The sequence below is a fragment of the Oncorhynchus masou genome, chromosome 30 (genome assembly GCF_036934945.1).
Source record: "Oncorhynchus masou masou isolate Uvic2021 chromosome 30, UVic_Omas_1.1, whole genome shotgun sequence".
In the NCBI taxonomy this organism is placed as follows: Eukaryota; Metazoa; Chordata; class Actinopteri; order Salmoniformes; family Salmonidae; genus Oncorhynchus; species Oncorhynchus masou.
The window spans coordinates 1,206,920-1,222,698 of NC_088241.1; the positions used below are offsets into that span (position 1 = coordinate 1,206,920).

The 15,779-nt window shown below is 44.3% G+C and overlaps 2 protein-coding genes across 3 annotated transcripts in view; both read left to right on the forward strand.

Annotated features, from left to right (window-relative positions):
• The window catches only part of LOC135521756 (phosphatidylinositol 4-phosphate 5-kinase type-1 alpha-like), a 29,261-nt gene extending 18,357 nt beyond the window's left edge, over positions 1–10,904 (forward strand). Inside the window, exons 3-16 of the mRNA XM_064947460.1 lie at positions 380–463; positions 690–820; positions 1,194–1,311; positions 1,435–1,587; positions 4,333–4,632; positions 4,719–4,954; positions 5,064–5,147; positions 5,594–5,642; positions 5,775–5,859; positions 5,952–6,122; positions 6,273–6,405; positions 6,510–6,575; positions 6,666–6,759; positions 6,856–10,904. Coding sequence (XP_064803532.1) covers positions 380–463; positions 690–820; positions 1,194–1,311; positions 1,435–1,587; positions 4,333–4,632; positions 4,719–4,954; positions 5,064–5,147; positions 5,594–5,642; positions 5,775–5,859; positions 5,952–6,122; positions 6,273–6,405; positions 6,510–6,575; positions 6,666–6,759; positions 6,856–6,858 — 1,707 coding nt within the window. The 3' untranslated portion in view covers positions 6,859–10,904. The remainder of the gene's footprint in view (positions 1–379; positions 464–689; positions 821–1,193; positions 1,312–1,434; positions 1,588–4,332; positions 4,633–4,718; positions 4,955–5,063; positions 5,148–5,593; positions 5,643–5,774; positions 5,860–5,951; positions 6,123–6,272; positions 6,406–6,509; positions 6,576–6,665; positions 6,760–6,855) is intronic.
• A 650-nt stretch (positions 10,905–11,554) lies between these two features.
• Positions 11,555–15,384, forward strand: LOC135521758 (26S proteasome non-ATPase regulatory subunit 4-like). 2 transcript variants are annotated; one of them, XM_064947461.1, is made up of 10 exons: positions 11,555–11,643; positions 13,021–13,161; positions 13,322–13,436; positions 13,520–13,606; positions 13,687–13,755; positions 13,847–14,062; positions 14,222–14,330; positions 14,515–14,646; positions 14,723–14,787; positions 14,908–15,384. In XM_064947461.1, exons 1-10 carry the CDS (start codon positions 11,618–11,620, stop codon positions 15,082–15,084), a joined length of 1,137 nt encoding a protein of 378 aa, XP_064803533.1. In that variant the 5' UTR covers positions 11,555–11,617; the 3' UTR covers positions 15,085–15,384. The 2 variants fall into 2 exon arrangements, with proteins under 2 accessions (XP_064803533.1, XP_064803534.1); XM_064947462.1 differs by having other exon boundaries at positions 14,726–14,787.
• Positions 15,385–15,779: the final 395 nt, after the last annotated feature.

Genomic DNA, 15,779 nt, shown 5'->3' on the forward strand with positions numbered 1-15,779 from the left:
GTTTAGGGAACAGTGTGTGTATTTACGCAACATTTATAGACCCTGGTGAAGATGTGTTGTGTATCACCTCTCTGTCTAGGGAGAAGACACAGGATATGTGGAAAGGGAGGGGGAACTGGTTTTGATGGTTTCTGTGTGTCAATGGCTGATGTTTACCTTTAAGCCGTGTGTCATAAAACCAAACAATGGAGAGAACAGGGTGACGCTGAAACTTGTTTTAATGGAGTCAAACACACAACTCTACAGTGCATTTCTTTAGTTTCTTAATACCTTTTATTTCTTCCCATGCTCTCTCTTCCATCTCTCTCTCCCTCTTTCTCTTCCATCTCTCTCTCCCTCTTTCTCTTTCATCCTGTCTTTCTCTCTCTCTGTGTCTCAGATTCCTGGATCCAGTCAGAGTATGAAGAAGACCATTGGACACAGAGGAGTTGAGACGAACACTGGAGAGACCACCTATAAGAAGGTCAGCATGGGGTCAACACACACACACACACACGTGTGCTAAAATTACCGTAGCCTGAAACCCTTCCTCGTCCACAGCCAATGATGACTCGCAGAATGTAATGTACACAAGCATTTGAGAATCATAGATTAATTATAACATGTGAATTCCTCGGAACCAATGAATTTATCAATTTCTCTTGACAAGCCTCCATTTCTCCATTTCTCTCTTCCACTTCCCCCTCCAGACCACGTCGTCAGCCCTGAAAGGAGCAATTCAGCTGGGCATCACTCACACTGTGGGCAGCCTGAGTCAGAAGGCTGAGAGAGATGTTCTCATGCAGGACTTTGTGGTGGTCGAGAGCATCTTCTTCCCCAGGTTAGACGTGTGTGTGTGTGTCACTGTGTGTGTGTTAGACGTGTTTGTGTCACACGTAGCACACTACCCCGGAGCACCTGCATGAGGTATGGGGGCCCCCCGACTCCCCCTAAAATATAAGTTGGGCCCCCCAGATACTATATGAACATGTCATAAACTATGAAGGAATTGTTTATAATTACAGGAAATTGGCTTTAAAACTGAAACACGTTCTTTCAGCCTCATGGCAAATGTGTAAAATAGCATGAGATTAGCTAGGAAACCATTTTTTCCTGAACTGTGCTACACCACTGGTCTGTGCCCATCTTGCATTTATGCTTGAGAGAAGTCTTCCTGTATTCAGCACTCATTAACACCCTTCTCTCTGTCTCAGTGAGGGCAGTAACCTGACCCCTGCCCACCACTACAGTGATTTCAGGTTTAAGACCTACGCCCCCATCGCCTTCCGCTACTTCAGAGAACTCTTTGGCATCCGGCCAGATGACTACCTGGTCAGTAGACTACAAAAATTCACTTAATTGAATCTGGTTGATTGGCTGTAGTTCTCTATGGTTGATTGGTTGTGTCTGGTTGTAGTTCTGTGGTCAGGATGCTACCTAACTCCTCTCCTACAGTACTCTCTGTGTAACGATGGCCTGATAGAGCTGTCTAACTCCGGCGCCAGCGGCTCTCTCTTCTACGTGTCCAGTGATGATGAGTTCATTATCAAGACGGTGCAGCACAAAGAGGCTGAGTTTCTCCAGAAGCTACTGCCAGGATACTTCATGGTGAGATATTGAAGGGGGGGTACTTCATGGAGATACATTGGAGGAGGAGGGAGGAGACTTCATGGAGAGATATTGAAGGAGGAGGGGGGAGACTTCATGGAGAGATACAGTTGAAGTCGTAAGTTTACATACACCTCAGCCAAAAACATTTAAACTTAGTTTTTCACAATTCCTGACATTTAATCCTAGTAAAAATTCCCTGTTTAAGGTCAGTTAGGATCACCACTTTTATTTTAAGAATGTGAAATGTCAGAATAATAGTAGAGAGAATAATAGTAGAGAGAATTATTTCAGCTTTTATTTATTTCATCACATTCCCAGTGGGTCAGAAGTTTACATACACTCAATTAGTATTTGGTAGCATTGCCTTTATATTGTTTAATTGGGTCAAATATTTTGGGTAGCCATCCACAAGCATCCCACAATAAGTTGGGTGAATTTTGGCCTATTCCTCCTGACAGAGCTGGTGTAACTGAGTCAGGTTTGTTGGCCTCCTTGCTCGCACACGCTTTTTCAGTTCTGCCCCCAAATGTTCTATAGGATTGAGGTCAGGGCTTTGTGATGGCCACTCCAATAACTTGACTTTGTTGTCCTTAAGCCATTTTGTCACAACTTTGGAAGTATGCTTGGGGTCTTTGTCCATTTGGAAGACCCATTTGTGACCAAGCTTTAACATCACCTGACTGATGTCTTTAGATGTTGCTTCAATATATCCACGTAATTTTCCTTCCTCATAATGCCATCTATTTTGTGAAGTGCACCAGTCCCTCCTGCAGCAAAGCACCCCCACAACATGATGCTGCCACCCCCGTGCTTCACGGTTGGGATGGTGTCTTCGGTTTGCAAGCCTCCGCCTTTTTCCTCCAAACATAACGATGGTCATTACAGCCAAACAGTTTTATTTTTGTTTAATCAGACCAGAGAATCATAAAACACGGGACGAGATGTTAAAAACTGTCCATTGTGCCAATAGATGGGATGCACTCACATGAGATTTGCCGTGATGTTGACAGAGTGGCATGGGAGGTTTATTTCTCCATTTCTCCAAAAAGTACGATCTTTGTCCCCATGTGCTGTTGCAAACCGTAGTCTGGCTTTTTTATGGTGGTTTTGGAGCAGTGGCTTCTTCCTTGCTGAGTGGCCTTTCAGGTTAAGTCGATATAGGACTCGTTTTACTGTGGATATAGATACTTTTGTAGCTGTTTCCTCCAGTATCTTCACAAGGTCTTTTGCTGCTGTTCTGGGATTGATTTTCACTTTTCGCACCAAAGTACGTTCATCTCTCGGAGACAGGACACGTCTCCTTCCTGAGCGGTGTGATGGCTGCATGGTCCCGTGGTGTTTATACTTGCATACTATTGTTTGTACAGATGAACGTGGTACCTTCAGGTGTTTGGAAATTGCTCCCAAGGATGAAACAGACTTGCGGATGTCTACAATATTTTTCTGAGGTCTTGGCTGATTTCTTTTGATTTTCACATGATGTCAAGCAAAGAGGCACTGAGTTGGAAGGTGAGATCCTTCATGGTGAGATGTTGGAGGAGGAGATCCTTCATGGTGAGATGTTGAAGGAGGTACTTAATGGAGAGATGTTGAAGGAGGAGATCCTTCATGGTGAGATGTTGAAGGAGGAGGAGGGGGGGGGGATTTCATAGCGAGATATTGAAGGAGGTGGTGGGGGGATATTCTTCGGTGGCCTGTGTGTTTTAGTGTTTATATAATACCTAGCTGTCTGTGGTGGCCTGTGTTTTAGTGTTTATATAATACCAAGCTGTCTGTGGTGGCCTGTGTTTTAGTGTTTATATAATACCTAGCTGTCTGTGGTGGCCTGTGTTTATATAATACCTAGCTGTCTGTGGTGGCCTGTGTGTTTTAGTGTTTATATAATACCTAGCTGTCTGTGGTGGCCTGTGTGTTTTAGTGTTTATATAATACCTAGCTGTCTGCGGTGGCCTGTGTTTTAGTGCTTATATAATACCTAGCTGTCTGCAGTGGCCTGTGTGTTTTAGTGCTTATATAATACCTAGCTGTCTGTGGTGGCCTGTGTGTTTTAGTGCTTATATAATATCTAGCTGTCTGTGGTGGCCTGTGTTTTAGTGTTTATGTAATACCTAGCTGTCTGTGGTGGCCTGTGTTTTAGTGCTTATATAATACCTAGCTGTCTGCGGTGGCCTGTGTTTTAGTGTTTATGTAATACCTAGCTGTCTGCGGTGGCCTGTGTTTTAGTGTTTATATAATACCTAGCTGTCTGCGATGGCCTGTGTTTTAGTGTTTATATAATACCTAGCTGTCTGCGGTGGCCTGTGTTTTAGTGTTTATGTAATACCTAGCTGTCTGCGGTGGCCTGTGTTTTAGTGTTTATATAATACCTAGCTGTCTGCGATGGCCTGTGTTTTAGTGTTTATATAATACCTAGCTGTCTGCGGTGGCCTGTGTGTTTTAGTGTTTATATAATACCAAGCTGTCTGCGATGGCCTGTGTTTTAGTGTTTATATAATACCTAGCTGTCTGCGATGGCCTGTGTTTTAGTGTTTATATAATACCTAGCTGTCTGCGGTGGCCTGTGTTTTAGTGTTTATATAATACCAAGCTGTCTGCGGTGGCCTGTGTTTTAGTGTTTATATAATACCTAGCTGTCTGTGGTGGCCTGTGTTTTAGTGTTTATATAATACCTAGCTGTCTGCGGTGGCCTCGTCTTTTTCACTCTCCTTCTCTCCTTTCTACCCGTCCCTTCCCTCTCTATAGAACCTGAATCAGAACAAACGGACCCTGCTCCCTAAGTTCTACGGTCTGTACTGCATCCAGGCGGGAGGGAAGAACATCCGCCTGGTGGTGATGAACAACCTGCTGCCCCGCGTGGTCCACATGCACCATAAGTACGACATGAAGGGTTCCACCTATAAGAGACGGGCCTCAGCCAAGGAGAGGGACAAGACTTTTCCCACCTTTAAAGACCTGGACTTCATCCAGGACCTGCCTGATGGACTACTGCTGGAGACGGACAACTACAACGCCCTAAGCAAGACCATCCAGAGAGACTGCCTGGTGAGGGAGGGAGGGTGTGTGTGTTCTGTGTGTGCTGTTTGGGTCTACTGTATAGTAACTCTTATGTGTTTGTGTGTGTGCTCCAGCTCCTGCAGAGTTTTAAAATCATGGACTACAGTCTACTGGTGGGGATCCATAACCTGGAGCAGGCTAGTAGAGAGAGGGAGCGAGGTGGGGGGCAGATGGGGGACAGTGGGGTGTCAGAGGGGGCAGTAACCCCAGACCAGCGCCGACCCCAGGCCCAGAAAAGTCTGTACTGCACAGCCATGGAGTCTATACAGGGAGAGGCCCGCGGGAAGGGAGCCCTGGAGTCTGAGGACCAGTGAGTCAATCAATACATCACACAATATTACCTTGGGAAAATATGCAAACTGTCACGTAAATCAGGATTTGTTGATGGTGATTGGTTGGTGTGGCATATGTCATTTCAGTATGGGCGGGATCCCAGCCAGGAACTCTAAAGGAGAGAGGTTGCTGGTCTTTATCGGCATCATCGACATTCTGCAGTCCTACAGGTAGGTGCTTGTGTTTCTTTGTGTGTGTGCGTTCTTGTGTACAGACTTCATACAATTTCACATGGTAATATAATGACACAGTACTCAAAGTATTGGGAAAGTGACACATTTTTTGTTTTACCCCAGCATTTTGGATTTGAAATGATACACTGACCTGGTATGGATACACTCAAATCAAAGCTTGACAGTCTGCACTTTAACCTCATAGTCATTGTATCATTTTAAATCCAAGAAGTGCTGGGGTACAGAGCCAAAACAACAACAAATGTGTCACTGTCCCAATACTTTTGGAGCTCACTGTATATACCATTTAGCAGATGCTTTTATCCAAAGCGACTTCGTCATGCGTGCTTATATTTTACATATGGATGGTCCCGGGAGTCAAACTCACTATCCTGGCGCCATGCTTTACCAACTGAGCTACGTTCACTAAGACTGTTTTTCAGGTTCATCAAGAAGTTGGAACACTCGTGGAAGGCCCTCGTCCATGATGGGGTAAGATCCTACACACAGACACATTACCTGTAGTACATTATGAACGATGCCACAGATGCATGTGTCAGATCTGCCACTGCTTATGTCAGGCCTATGTCAGGTTGTAACTGGTTTATTCCTTTTCCTCTGTAGGATACAGTGTCGGTGCACAGACCAGGCTTCTACGCTGAGCGCTTCCAACAATTCATGTGTAACACAGTGTTTAAGAAGATCCCATGTAAGACTGCTGTGTGTGTGTGTGTCTTCTGTTTCAATATCTACTTTTATGATATAACGTGCTGTCGTTATTTTGTTTTCCCCACCCCTCAGTGAAGCTCTCCCCATCCAAGAAGTCTCGTGGTGGGGGTCCGGGGGGTCTGAGGAGAGCTCCTACTCTGGGAGGCCCCACCCCCCTCTCCCACGCTGCTGGACAGTCTGTGGTGGACTCCCGACTCGTCTACCAATCACACTTCAACAAGGCTGACGCAGATGGAGACAGTGGTGAGTGAACAGTTAACACAAACATTGATTGTATGTTTGATCAGAGGTTAAGGTGGACCAGAGCTACATGAAGTGCGTATGGACAAGGGATTAGGGGTGGACTTGGAATTGTGCCATTAGTTCCCCTCTTTACTCCCTCTTTCTGTTCAGGCATGCAGTCGGGCAGGCCAGACCTGGTGCCAAGGACCCCTCCCCTGGCGGGAGGGTCAGGGGATGCAGAGGCCAACTTTTCCACGTCCTCATTAGGAAGCACAGGACTCACCTCCTCCTCTCCTCCGCTACAGTAACACAACCCTCCATCCCCTCTCATCCACAAAGTCAGTCCTCCTCTTCAAGTCATCCATTTCTCATGTGTTTCTCGCCCTCTCTCTCTCGCTCTCTCTCTAGGTCAGTAGGGGTTGAGGTACATAGAGCAGTAACAAGCACAGACCAAGGCCACGGTGTCTCCCACAGGTACACAAATGAATTACACCACTGATTCATGTATTCCCACTTACGTGAACACACACACACCCTTATCAGTCTTCTCTCTGTGTCTCTCAGTATGGGTGCGGAAGTGGAAGCGTCGGGAGATCAGTCGGGTAATGAAGATGCCATCTCACTATCAGACATCATCCCAGAGACTAACATCTGCTTTGTAAGTCTGGCCCAATCCTTTTCCTCCTCTTCTTAAGATCTTCACTATGGTGTTTCCCATGGCTCACTGGCCTCCCTCCCTGTGTGTCCCCCACAGTAACAACTGATCTGGAGTCATCTGAGGAAAAGGTGATTCTGGAACCAAGGAGGTGGGTGGAAGAGTGAGAGGGGGAGAGTAGTCTTGCATCCTCCATTCTCACTCTGTCGATCCATTACTCCTTTTCTGCGGGGGAGGTTTGGAACATACTTCAGGCTGACTGAACGGCATGGGGGGGTGGTGAAGTGAAAGAGAGGGAGAGTGTGACTGGGTGCCAGAGAGAGGAACAAAGAGGGAGAGAGGTGTATATATGTGTGAGGAGGTGGGGGCTGTCTGAAGGCTTGGTCAGCCAGACAGACACATGGGTATGCTGCTAGAAACCTTTCTCCAACTAAGTTACAGGAGTCTCTGTGTCATGAAACCCACATACACTGTCCCACCTATCACAAAGCCTGAAGGGGAGAGCGATGTGGGCTTAGACACCCCTGCATCAACAGTGTGGAGGTGGAACCCCATGCTCTATATCACTCTCGGTTCTGTTACTTTGTGCATTCCTTCTTGTGGACAGTATTTGGGTTCCGTTTTCAGTTACTCCAATCATAATATCTCAAATGTTATCATTCTACATCTGTCCACACCTTTCTCCCTCCACACAGCCAGGAGATGGGACGGACAGGAGAATCATCTCTATATGTAGTGTCTTTTTTATTATGACCACACTTTTACTGCTGTGGACAGATCATATGACTTCATCACACAGACCTTCTATTCTTTTAGATTATGGATGTATACAGTAGCTGACTGACAGGAGTTGGGAGCAGGAATGTACAGACCAGAGCTATTCTGCCCTACCAAGCAAAAAGGCAGTAACTGCTCATAGTGTGGAACTGAGAAAAATGGCTTTTATTTACCTTAGTTTCACAGTTACCTAGTGGAGTTACTGCTAATATCAACCCCATTTTCTCAAACACAATACGAGGCAGGAGACTTGCCCTCATGATTAAGTCATTTTTGCTACATTAAATACATGCTAACTCATTTTTGACCAAATGAGCAGTTACTGCCTTTTTTCTTGGTAGGGCAGTATGGGTAGGCTATACACCACAGGAGGTTGGTGGCACCTTAATTGGGGAGGACGGGCTCGTGGTAATGTCTTAAGTGGAATGGTATAAAATACATCAAACACATGGTTTAATGTCATTCCATTTGCACTGTTCCAGTCATTATTATGAGCCGTCCTCCCCTCAACAGCCTCCACTGCTATACACAGTGTTACCGGCTGATGGGAAGGCTCTGTCTGTCTCCATGGTTATCCTGGAATCTTCCTCTCTGATGAGACCACATGTGCTATATTGATCTAGGAGTGAGAGACCAGAGCAAGAACATAGTAATGGCCGCCACCTCCATACCTTTAGATTTGAGCGGGGTTCCCCAACTGGAGACGTGCGGATGCAAAAATTTTTATTGGTGGACAAAAAAGGTAAACGCCAGCAAATCCGCTCTAAATGATTTCAATTTAAGAAATCTGTTCTAAAGTATTCCTATGCAAAATGATTTGTAAGCAAGGTTTGAAATTGTTTGTCAAATATGATCTGTTTGGGCTTTTTTGCGGTCAAATTGCAGTCTACAAATGATTTGTAATTATGTTCCGGCCCCCTGACCATCCGCTCAAGAAAAATAAATCACCCCACGGCTGAATCTAGTTGGTGATCCTTCGAATGGAGGTTCACCACACCAGAGAAGAGACAAAGAGGAGCAGTAACAGAAGGACAGGACAGTGACCTGACCACACTATCGCTAGCTTCCTGTCACTTACGGGCTTCCTTTTTATAGCTGTGCCTGTGTGTCTGTCTGGTGCTAGTCTTGCTGAGCTGTCTCTCTCTCTCATATTTTTGTTTCTTTAATGTCCCGTTACACATACATTCAAACTCTTGTTTGTCTGTTGTTTTTATATTCTCACTACCAATCAAAAGTATCTTTGAAAGAAAATTGACCAATCAACCGGCAGGGTTGAAAGGAATGAGTCAATCAAAATTCAGAGCGAGCGTTTAACACACACTCTACACATGCCTTTTTCTGTCTTCGTATGGCAGTTCAGTTTCATCACATTCATTCACACCCAGCCATTTAGACTGTTTTGTGCACAAAGATTATACGTGTTCTTCAAGCAATGGTAATTCTACCACCGTCATTCAAGCACTTTGATACTGTTAACTGACCTGACTTTCATTAATAAGCAACAAGGGATTTCTGCTGGCTACAGAAATGGCTGCTTCACCCCACTGAGTTTGAGACTCACCACATTGTGTGAATGACTTTGTTTGCGTCTCTGTAGTACACCTCTTGTACATTAACGTTTATATAAACATGGGTTTGTTGTTTTTTTCCCCATTTGCTCAGTCACTGTGTAGAATACTAACACAAGCTCTGGGTGGTAGCTCATACTATTTATCCTGTAGTAGGATATTTCAGACACAGGGATACATATCACTACCTACTGGTTATGCTAGATCTTGTATTTCACACCAACACAGTGTGATTTTAAAGGGCCACAATGGCCTGATTGTGAGGACACATTTCTAAGTAGATGGGAGTGCACATGTGGTTGAAAGCAGAGAGGGAGAGATGGACAGACTGACAAACTGGGGGATATCAGCCTTTGGTGGAAATGATTAATGTTCATTGATGCACCGTGAGACAATAGGGATGTTTAAAGGGAATGGGTGAGTACAATAACACAGCAATGCCCTGAAGAAACTAGAGGCTGGAAGTGGAGCTCTTTCTGATCAACTGTCATGACAAATTGGGAAGGCTTGAACATGGATGAACTCACTGCATATGGAAACTTATGCTTCAGAACTTGAGTTTTGATTAACTTGATGTTTTCCTAACAGATCTGAGTTGAATGAGCCTTCAAACCGTTTCAGCACTCACCGTTTGAGAGGAGCTGTCCTGCATGATAACTATACGTATTTTAAAGCACACGGGAAGGAAGGGCACCAGAGAGGGTGGAATTGGTTCCAAATTAGTGATTTACACAAATAACCTACTACAGGGTTTGATTTCAAGTTCTTGCGTCTACTTTTCCTGGCGAACCCACCCTCTTTGTAAAAAGCTCATATGGTATTCCTGGTTAAATAATTTCCAAACATGGCCCTCAATTAAAAGTTGTGCTCTTTTGAATGTTTTGACCTTTGACCCTGATAACCCTGCTCCGCTTCCCCATCATTTCAAAGAGCTCAGTTCAGTCTTGTGCTTTTTGTTTGAGAACAGTTGTCCACCAAAGAACTCTCCAAGCCCCATGTTCCCAAGTTTTGAATCACATTTTCAATAGATGGTATTGTGTCTTATTATAACAAGGGCCTTAGTGTGACAACAGGGTCTGGATTTGACTCCATGAACACCGATCATGACTTTTAGTTTGTAAAGTTAAGCATACACTAACATCTGACAGTCAGAACAATGTTGTTTTAAAGCCTGTGTGCTTCTGTGTAGATGCTGGATTAAACCCGTTGCAGTGTCTGGTGACTTGTCTGGACCATAGCACAACAGACACCTCACCCTTTGGTGCCCAAAGGGCGGTACACTTGCAACACAGACACTACAGAACATATGAACTAATGCAACATGAACAAGTCTGCCATCTTAAAGTTTCAAAAATCGTATTTATTGTATTTGTATTATGACCTTGTAGCCTGAAATGATTCATAAGTTGTACATGTATCTTAGATGATTGTACATATAATAATGTATTCTTCTGACAGGAAATGTCAGCGACTTAAGTAGTGTATTGCATATGGGAGGGGATTATTTGACAATTTTTATATTTCATGTTTGATTTTGATAGTGATATATTCTCCATTGTTCTGGGGCAAGGATGTCCCATGCTTTTTTACGTTGAATGTTTCACACAGCCTCCGAGCCAATGTTGCTGGTTACCGTCTATGCTTCAATTACTCTATTTTTACTCTGCCTGTATAAAATTTGTATATGTATATAGTAGTCACGGAAATGCCTTCTCATGCTGCCTGTTCCTTCTACCATCTTTCATTGATGTAATGTTTTTCATATTGGCTCTGATTTTAGAATAAACTTATTTTCTAAATGTTGGTTCTTGTCCTTATTCCTGAACATGATACAACTGTTTAGGGAATGGAAGGGTAGGTCTACACTACAGTAGATCCACAAACTCACATCACTTTATTTGTGAGTGGGGGAGTCTGTCATTGACATGGCATTTTACAGTATGTTGACTTAGGTTTTTGTTTGCAGGAGAGGCAAAGAAGGCCTTAAGCAGGGCCCCAAAAATGTAATATTAGGTGTTCTTGCGTTCACTACTTTTCCTCCCTAACCCACCTTCTTTGTAAAAAGCTCAATATATTCCTTGTTAATGCTATTTCCAACCATGGCCCTCAAAAGTTGTGCTCTTTTGAATGTTTTGACCCTGATAACCCTGCCCAGCTTCCCTGCTCAGTAAACCAAACCAAAATATGGAATACAGTCTCTCTTGGTCCATAATGCATGTTAGTGGAGGCTGCTCATAATGGCTGGGAAGGAAGGGCACAGAGTGTGGTATTGGTTCCACAATGAGTTATTTACACTAATTACTGAATTACTACATGGTTTGATGTATTTGATACCATTCCACTAATTATGCTCGAGCCATTCCCATCAGCCCGTCCTCCCCAAGTAAGGTGCCACCAACCCCCTGTGGTGTACGTGTAAGTCGTTGTCAACAAATATATGCGCAGGTATTTTTGGGCCGAGCTGCATTTCCCATCGACCATCAGTTCTGGTGACGTAGCAACAAAAATATTCCAAGATGGGGCTCGAAAGTACTATGGTCTGGTAAGGGAAAGAAAAAAAAATTGTCATATGTTTTATTCTTTAAACTAAGTAAGAGGAAGAGTTTGTTTAGTTTAATGTGAACGTGCGTCTTTTTTTTATCATGAAATTTCCGTTAACATTAGTTATGTAAACACGTCAGGCCAGCAATCCTAGCCATTTTCCTGAGTCATTTTTGGCTTGCTAATGCTAACTTCGCTATGACATGCAACGGTTATGATTACAATAAAATAATTTTGAGAATTTAGAGCAGTTTAGTTAGCAAGATGTACTCCGAGAAGTTGTTTCCAGTAAGGTCGTGATGGATTTTGCCAATGTAGCAAGCATTTCATCCCGAAACTTATCATTAGCTAGCTAGTATTCTTTGTTATTTGGTGAACAAGGCAGTAGTTTAAACATAAGGTTCGGTAAACGATTACCTCAGTCTTTGTTTCTGCCTACTGTAAGTTGTTCTGGATAAAAGCTTCCTATGTCAACATCGACAACATTCGCTAGCTAGGCACTTGAATATATCCCTTACCATCAGTCTGTCTAGGGATTAGCAGTAGTCCGGGAGAAGGGGGTAAAATGGCGAGTCCTGGTTGGGGAAAACGGTTGGCAGAATGTTACTGTTGCCAGTTAAAGGTGACACTAAGATGCACGTTACATTTCCTGGTTGCTAAAATTCTAATAGTTATAATTAGTTTGACAAAAGTAAGTATAGTGTAGAGTATCACTGTACCATCTAAACCACTGCGAAATATATTTTCCATAACCACACATTGTATTTTCAGCTGTTTTGAAGCTGGTGTACAAAACCAAACGTAAAATACTTTATTTCAATGATAATTACATAACTCGCATTTCTATCTGAATTTGGTCGGTGGGCCCAAAAACGTACAAATGGCAGCATTAACTAATTTATGCAACCCTATTCTAAATATAGATATAATACCAGCCACCTTGTCACTGTGCTCTAATACAGGGTTTCCCAAACTCAGCCCTGGTGCACGTTGTTTTTTTTTGTCCTAGCACTACACAGCTGATTCAAATTAACTCATCAAGCTTTGGTGGTTTGAATCAGCTGTGTAGTGTTAGGGCAAAAAACTAAATGTGCACCCAAGGAGGGGCCCCAGGACCGAGTTTGGGAAACCCTGCTCTCGTGGGCCTTTATCGGGGATGGGCAAGTCCAGTCCTCGGGAGCCTAGTTGGTGTCACACTTTTGCTCCAGCTAACACGTCTGACTCCAATAATCAACTAATCATGAGCTCTAAATAAGCTGTAGGGATGGGGGGAAAGGTGTGACACAACTCTGGCCCCTGAGGACTGGATTTGCCCCTCCCTGGCCGACATGCTACACTGTGTAACGTATGTATGTACTGTGTTGTCCGTGCGCCTCAGTGTGGACAACAGTGAGTATATGAGGAATGGAGACTTCCTCCCCACCAGACTTCAGGCCCAGCAAGATGCTGTCAACATTGTGTGCCATTCCAAGACGCGCAGCAACCCTGAGAACAATGTGGGACTCATCACCATGGCCAAGTAAGGAGCTGTGTGTGTGAGATGACTTTGTGCTTGTCCTATGGTCGCAACAAAAATTTTAAACATTCATCATTTAGATATTACAGGATGCCTGGATACTTGTGATTATTTTTAGTGATTGAGTGTAAGAAATGTGTAGTAACTATTGTTCTCTGCGCAGTAACTGTGAGGTGCTGACCACCTTGACTGCAGACGCAGGGAGGATACTGTCTAAACTGCACGCTGTCCAGCCCCGTGGAAACATCAGCTTCTGCACAGGCATCAGAGTGGCACATGTATGTATACTACACAATAATACAATACAACTTCATCTTATTGTTCGTAACGACACTGAACCCTGTGTCCTCTCTTCTCCCAGTTGGCTCTGAAGCACAGACAGGGGAAGAACCACAAGATGCGTATAATTGCCTTTGTGGGTAGCCCAGTGGAGGACAACGAGAAGGATGTGAGTGCTCTATCAATGCAGTGTGTTGATAGCTGCATGCATGTCCCCTCTGACATAATTTCCTGTCACATTCTCTCTAGCTGGTGAAAATGGCAAAGCGTCTAAAGAAAGAGAAAGTCAGTGTGGACATCATTAACTTTGGAGAGGAGGTACCAAATATCTTACCTAATATTTATCTGGTCTCATTATTTCTTTATAGCCATCACTGTCTCCCTTATATAACCTTCTTTTGGTCTCCAGGAGGTGAACACAGAAAAGCTGACGGCCTTCATCAACACTCTGAATGGGAAGGAAGGAGCAGGGTCCCATCTTGTGACAGTGCCTCCAGGCCCCAGTCTGGCTGATGCCCTGCTGTCCTCTCCTATCCTTGCTGGGGAGGGAGGAGCCATGCTGGGCCTGGGGTCCAGTGACTTTGAGTTTGGAGTGGACCCCAGTGCAGACCCAGAGCTGGCACTGGTGAGAGGGGAGGACTAGATGGGTTGATCATCCTCTCTCACTCTTGTTTTTACACTTTCTAGTTCTTTCTCGCTCTCATTGCCTCTTTTTTGGATGGTTATTATCTTATGCTACAATCTTCCCCCTTTGAACTTTTTCTGCACTCGGTGCCTTCTCCAGGCTCTGAGGGTGTCTATGGAGGAGCAGAGACAGAGGCAGGAGGATGAGACTCGCAGGGCAGCAGTGGTGTCTGCTACTGAGGCCGGGGTTCCCTCGCCTACCGCTGACGGTGAGACAAATGCACAACTCTCCATCTACACATAACTATAAACCTCTACCTACAAACTAATCACTCATCTATAACTGGCAACCAACCAATGCCCATTATGTCTCTCCCCTCTCTGTACTTGGATCTTCCCTGGAGGGAGGCACTGCATATGGGGGGCTAAACTGTTAACCACCTCCTGTTCTAGAGTCAGACGAAGCTCTGCTGAAGATGTCAGTCCCCCAGGCTGACACGGCCACGCCCGCTATGCCCGACTTCAGCCGCATGACGGAGGACGAGCAGATTGCCTACGCTCTACAGATGTCCATGCAGGGTGGAGGTCAGTGACATACACCTGTTATAACCAGTTATAACATGGCACAGTCAGTCTGTAACATCTGTCCTATCCTACCCAGCAGAGTTTGGTGCAGAGTCAATGGACATGGACACAGGAGCCCCTGTAGACTCAGAGGGTGTTAAGGTATGGCCAAGTCTCTCACACCACTGAGATGAAAGTGTACATGTGTAGCGGACATATCCCGCCTGTTACACATGCTCAAATGCTCTTGTTTTTCTAGCGTATGTTAATCTCTCTCTGCAGGATGAGGAGGACTATGATGTGATGCAGGACCCAGAGTTCCTCCAGAGCGTCCTGGAGAACCTACCGGGTGTCGACCCCAACAACGAGGCCATCCGGAATGCCATGGGCTCGCTGGCCTCACAGACAGGATCCAAACCTGACAGCAAGAAAGACAAAGACGATGAGAAGAAGAAATGAACATTTACACAGTAAACATAATAGATACCCTGGCGTTGACCTGTTGACAATGGCTCCTTTAATATAATAGTTGTGCAAACTGTAACCTCAGATGACCTCTAGGTTTTTTTTTGTATCGCCATACTCAAACAGTTGAATAGGGCTTTCTTTATCTTTGTTGTGTCAAGGTTAATGATGCATGTTGCCTTTAAAAAATAAAAGTTTGTACTAAAGTGGGACCTTATATCAACCCAAGCACATTCGGTAAGTGTACATTTTATGTGCTGATAATAATAAATACATTTACATAATTCAAGGGAACACCTCGGCTGGTTGTTGTGGAGTTTTGTTCCAAAGTTGACATGCTGTACACACTCCTTCCAAAGAGGGGATTGATGATGACACAACAAATGTGGTGGAATATGAACATGACTTTTAGTATAAAAATGTCAGATAAACATTGGTTATATTGCAAACTATCCCTGTGTAACTAGGTCTTTCTGAAAAGCCATGCTTTGTGAAACACATAAGATACATTGTCTAAATGTTGTCCCTGCAACAAAAGCATGCCCTTGGCTTTGGAGGACATTGTGCCATAAAGGTTATTTGATTATACCACTGCCATTTTCAGGAAATGATAGCCAACACTCGCCAGATCAAGAACAATGCATTACAATAAAACACGTATGTACGTCAGGAGTGTGTCAAATTGCATA

Bases quoted from the DNA above. Each gene is read 5' to 3' on its own strand.
- LOC135521758 (XM_064947461.1), top strand. From the start codon at position 11,618: ATGGGGCTCGAAAGTACTATGGTCTG. The intron at 13,162-13,321 runs GTAAGGAGCTGT...TTCTCTGCGCAG, and splicing joins GGACTCATCACCATGGCCAA to TAACTGTGAGGTGCTGACCA. The intron at 13,756-13,846 runs GTACCAAATATC...TTTGGTCTCCAG, and splicing joins TCATTAACTTTGGAGAGGAG to GAGGTGAACACAGAAAAGCT.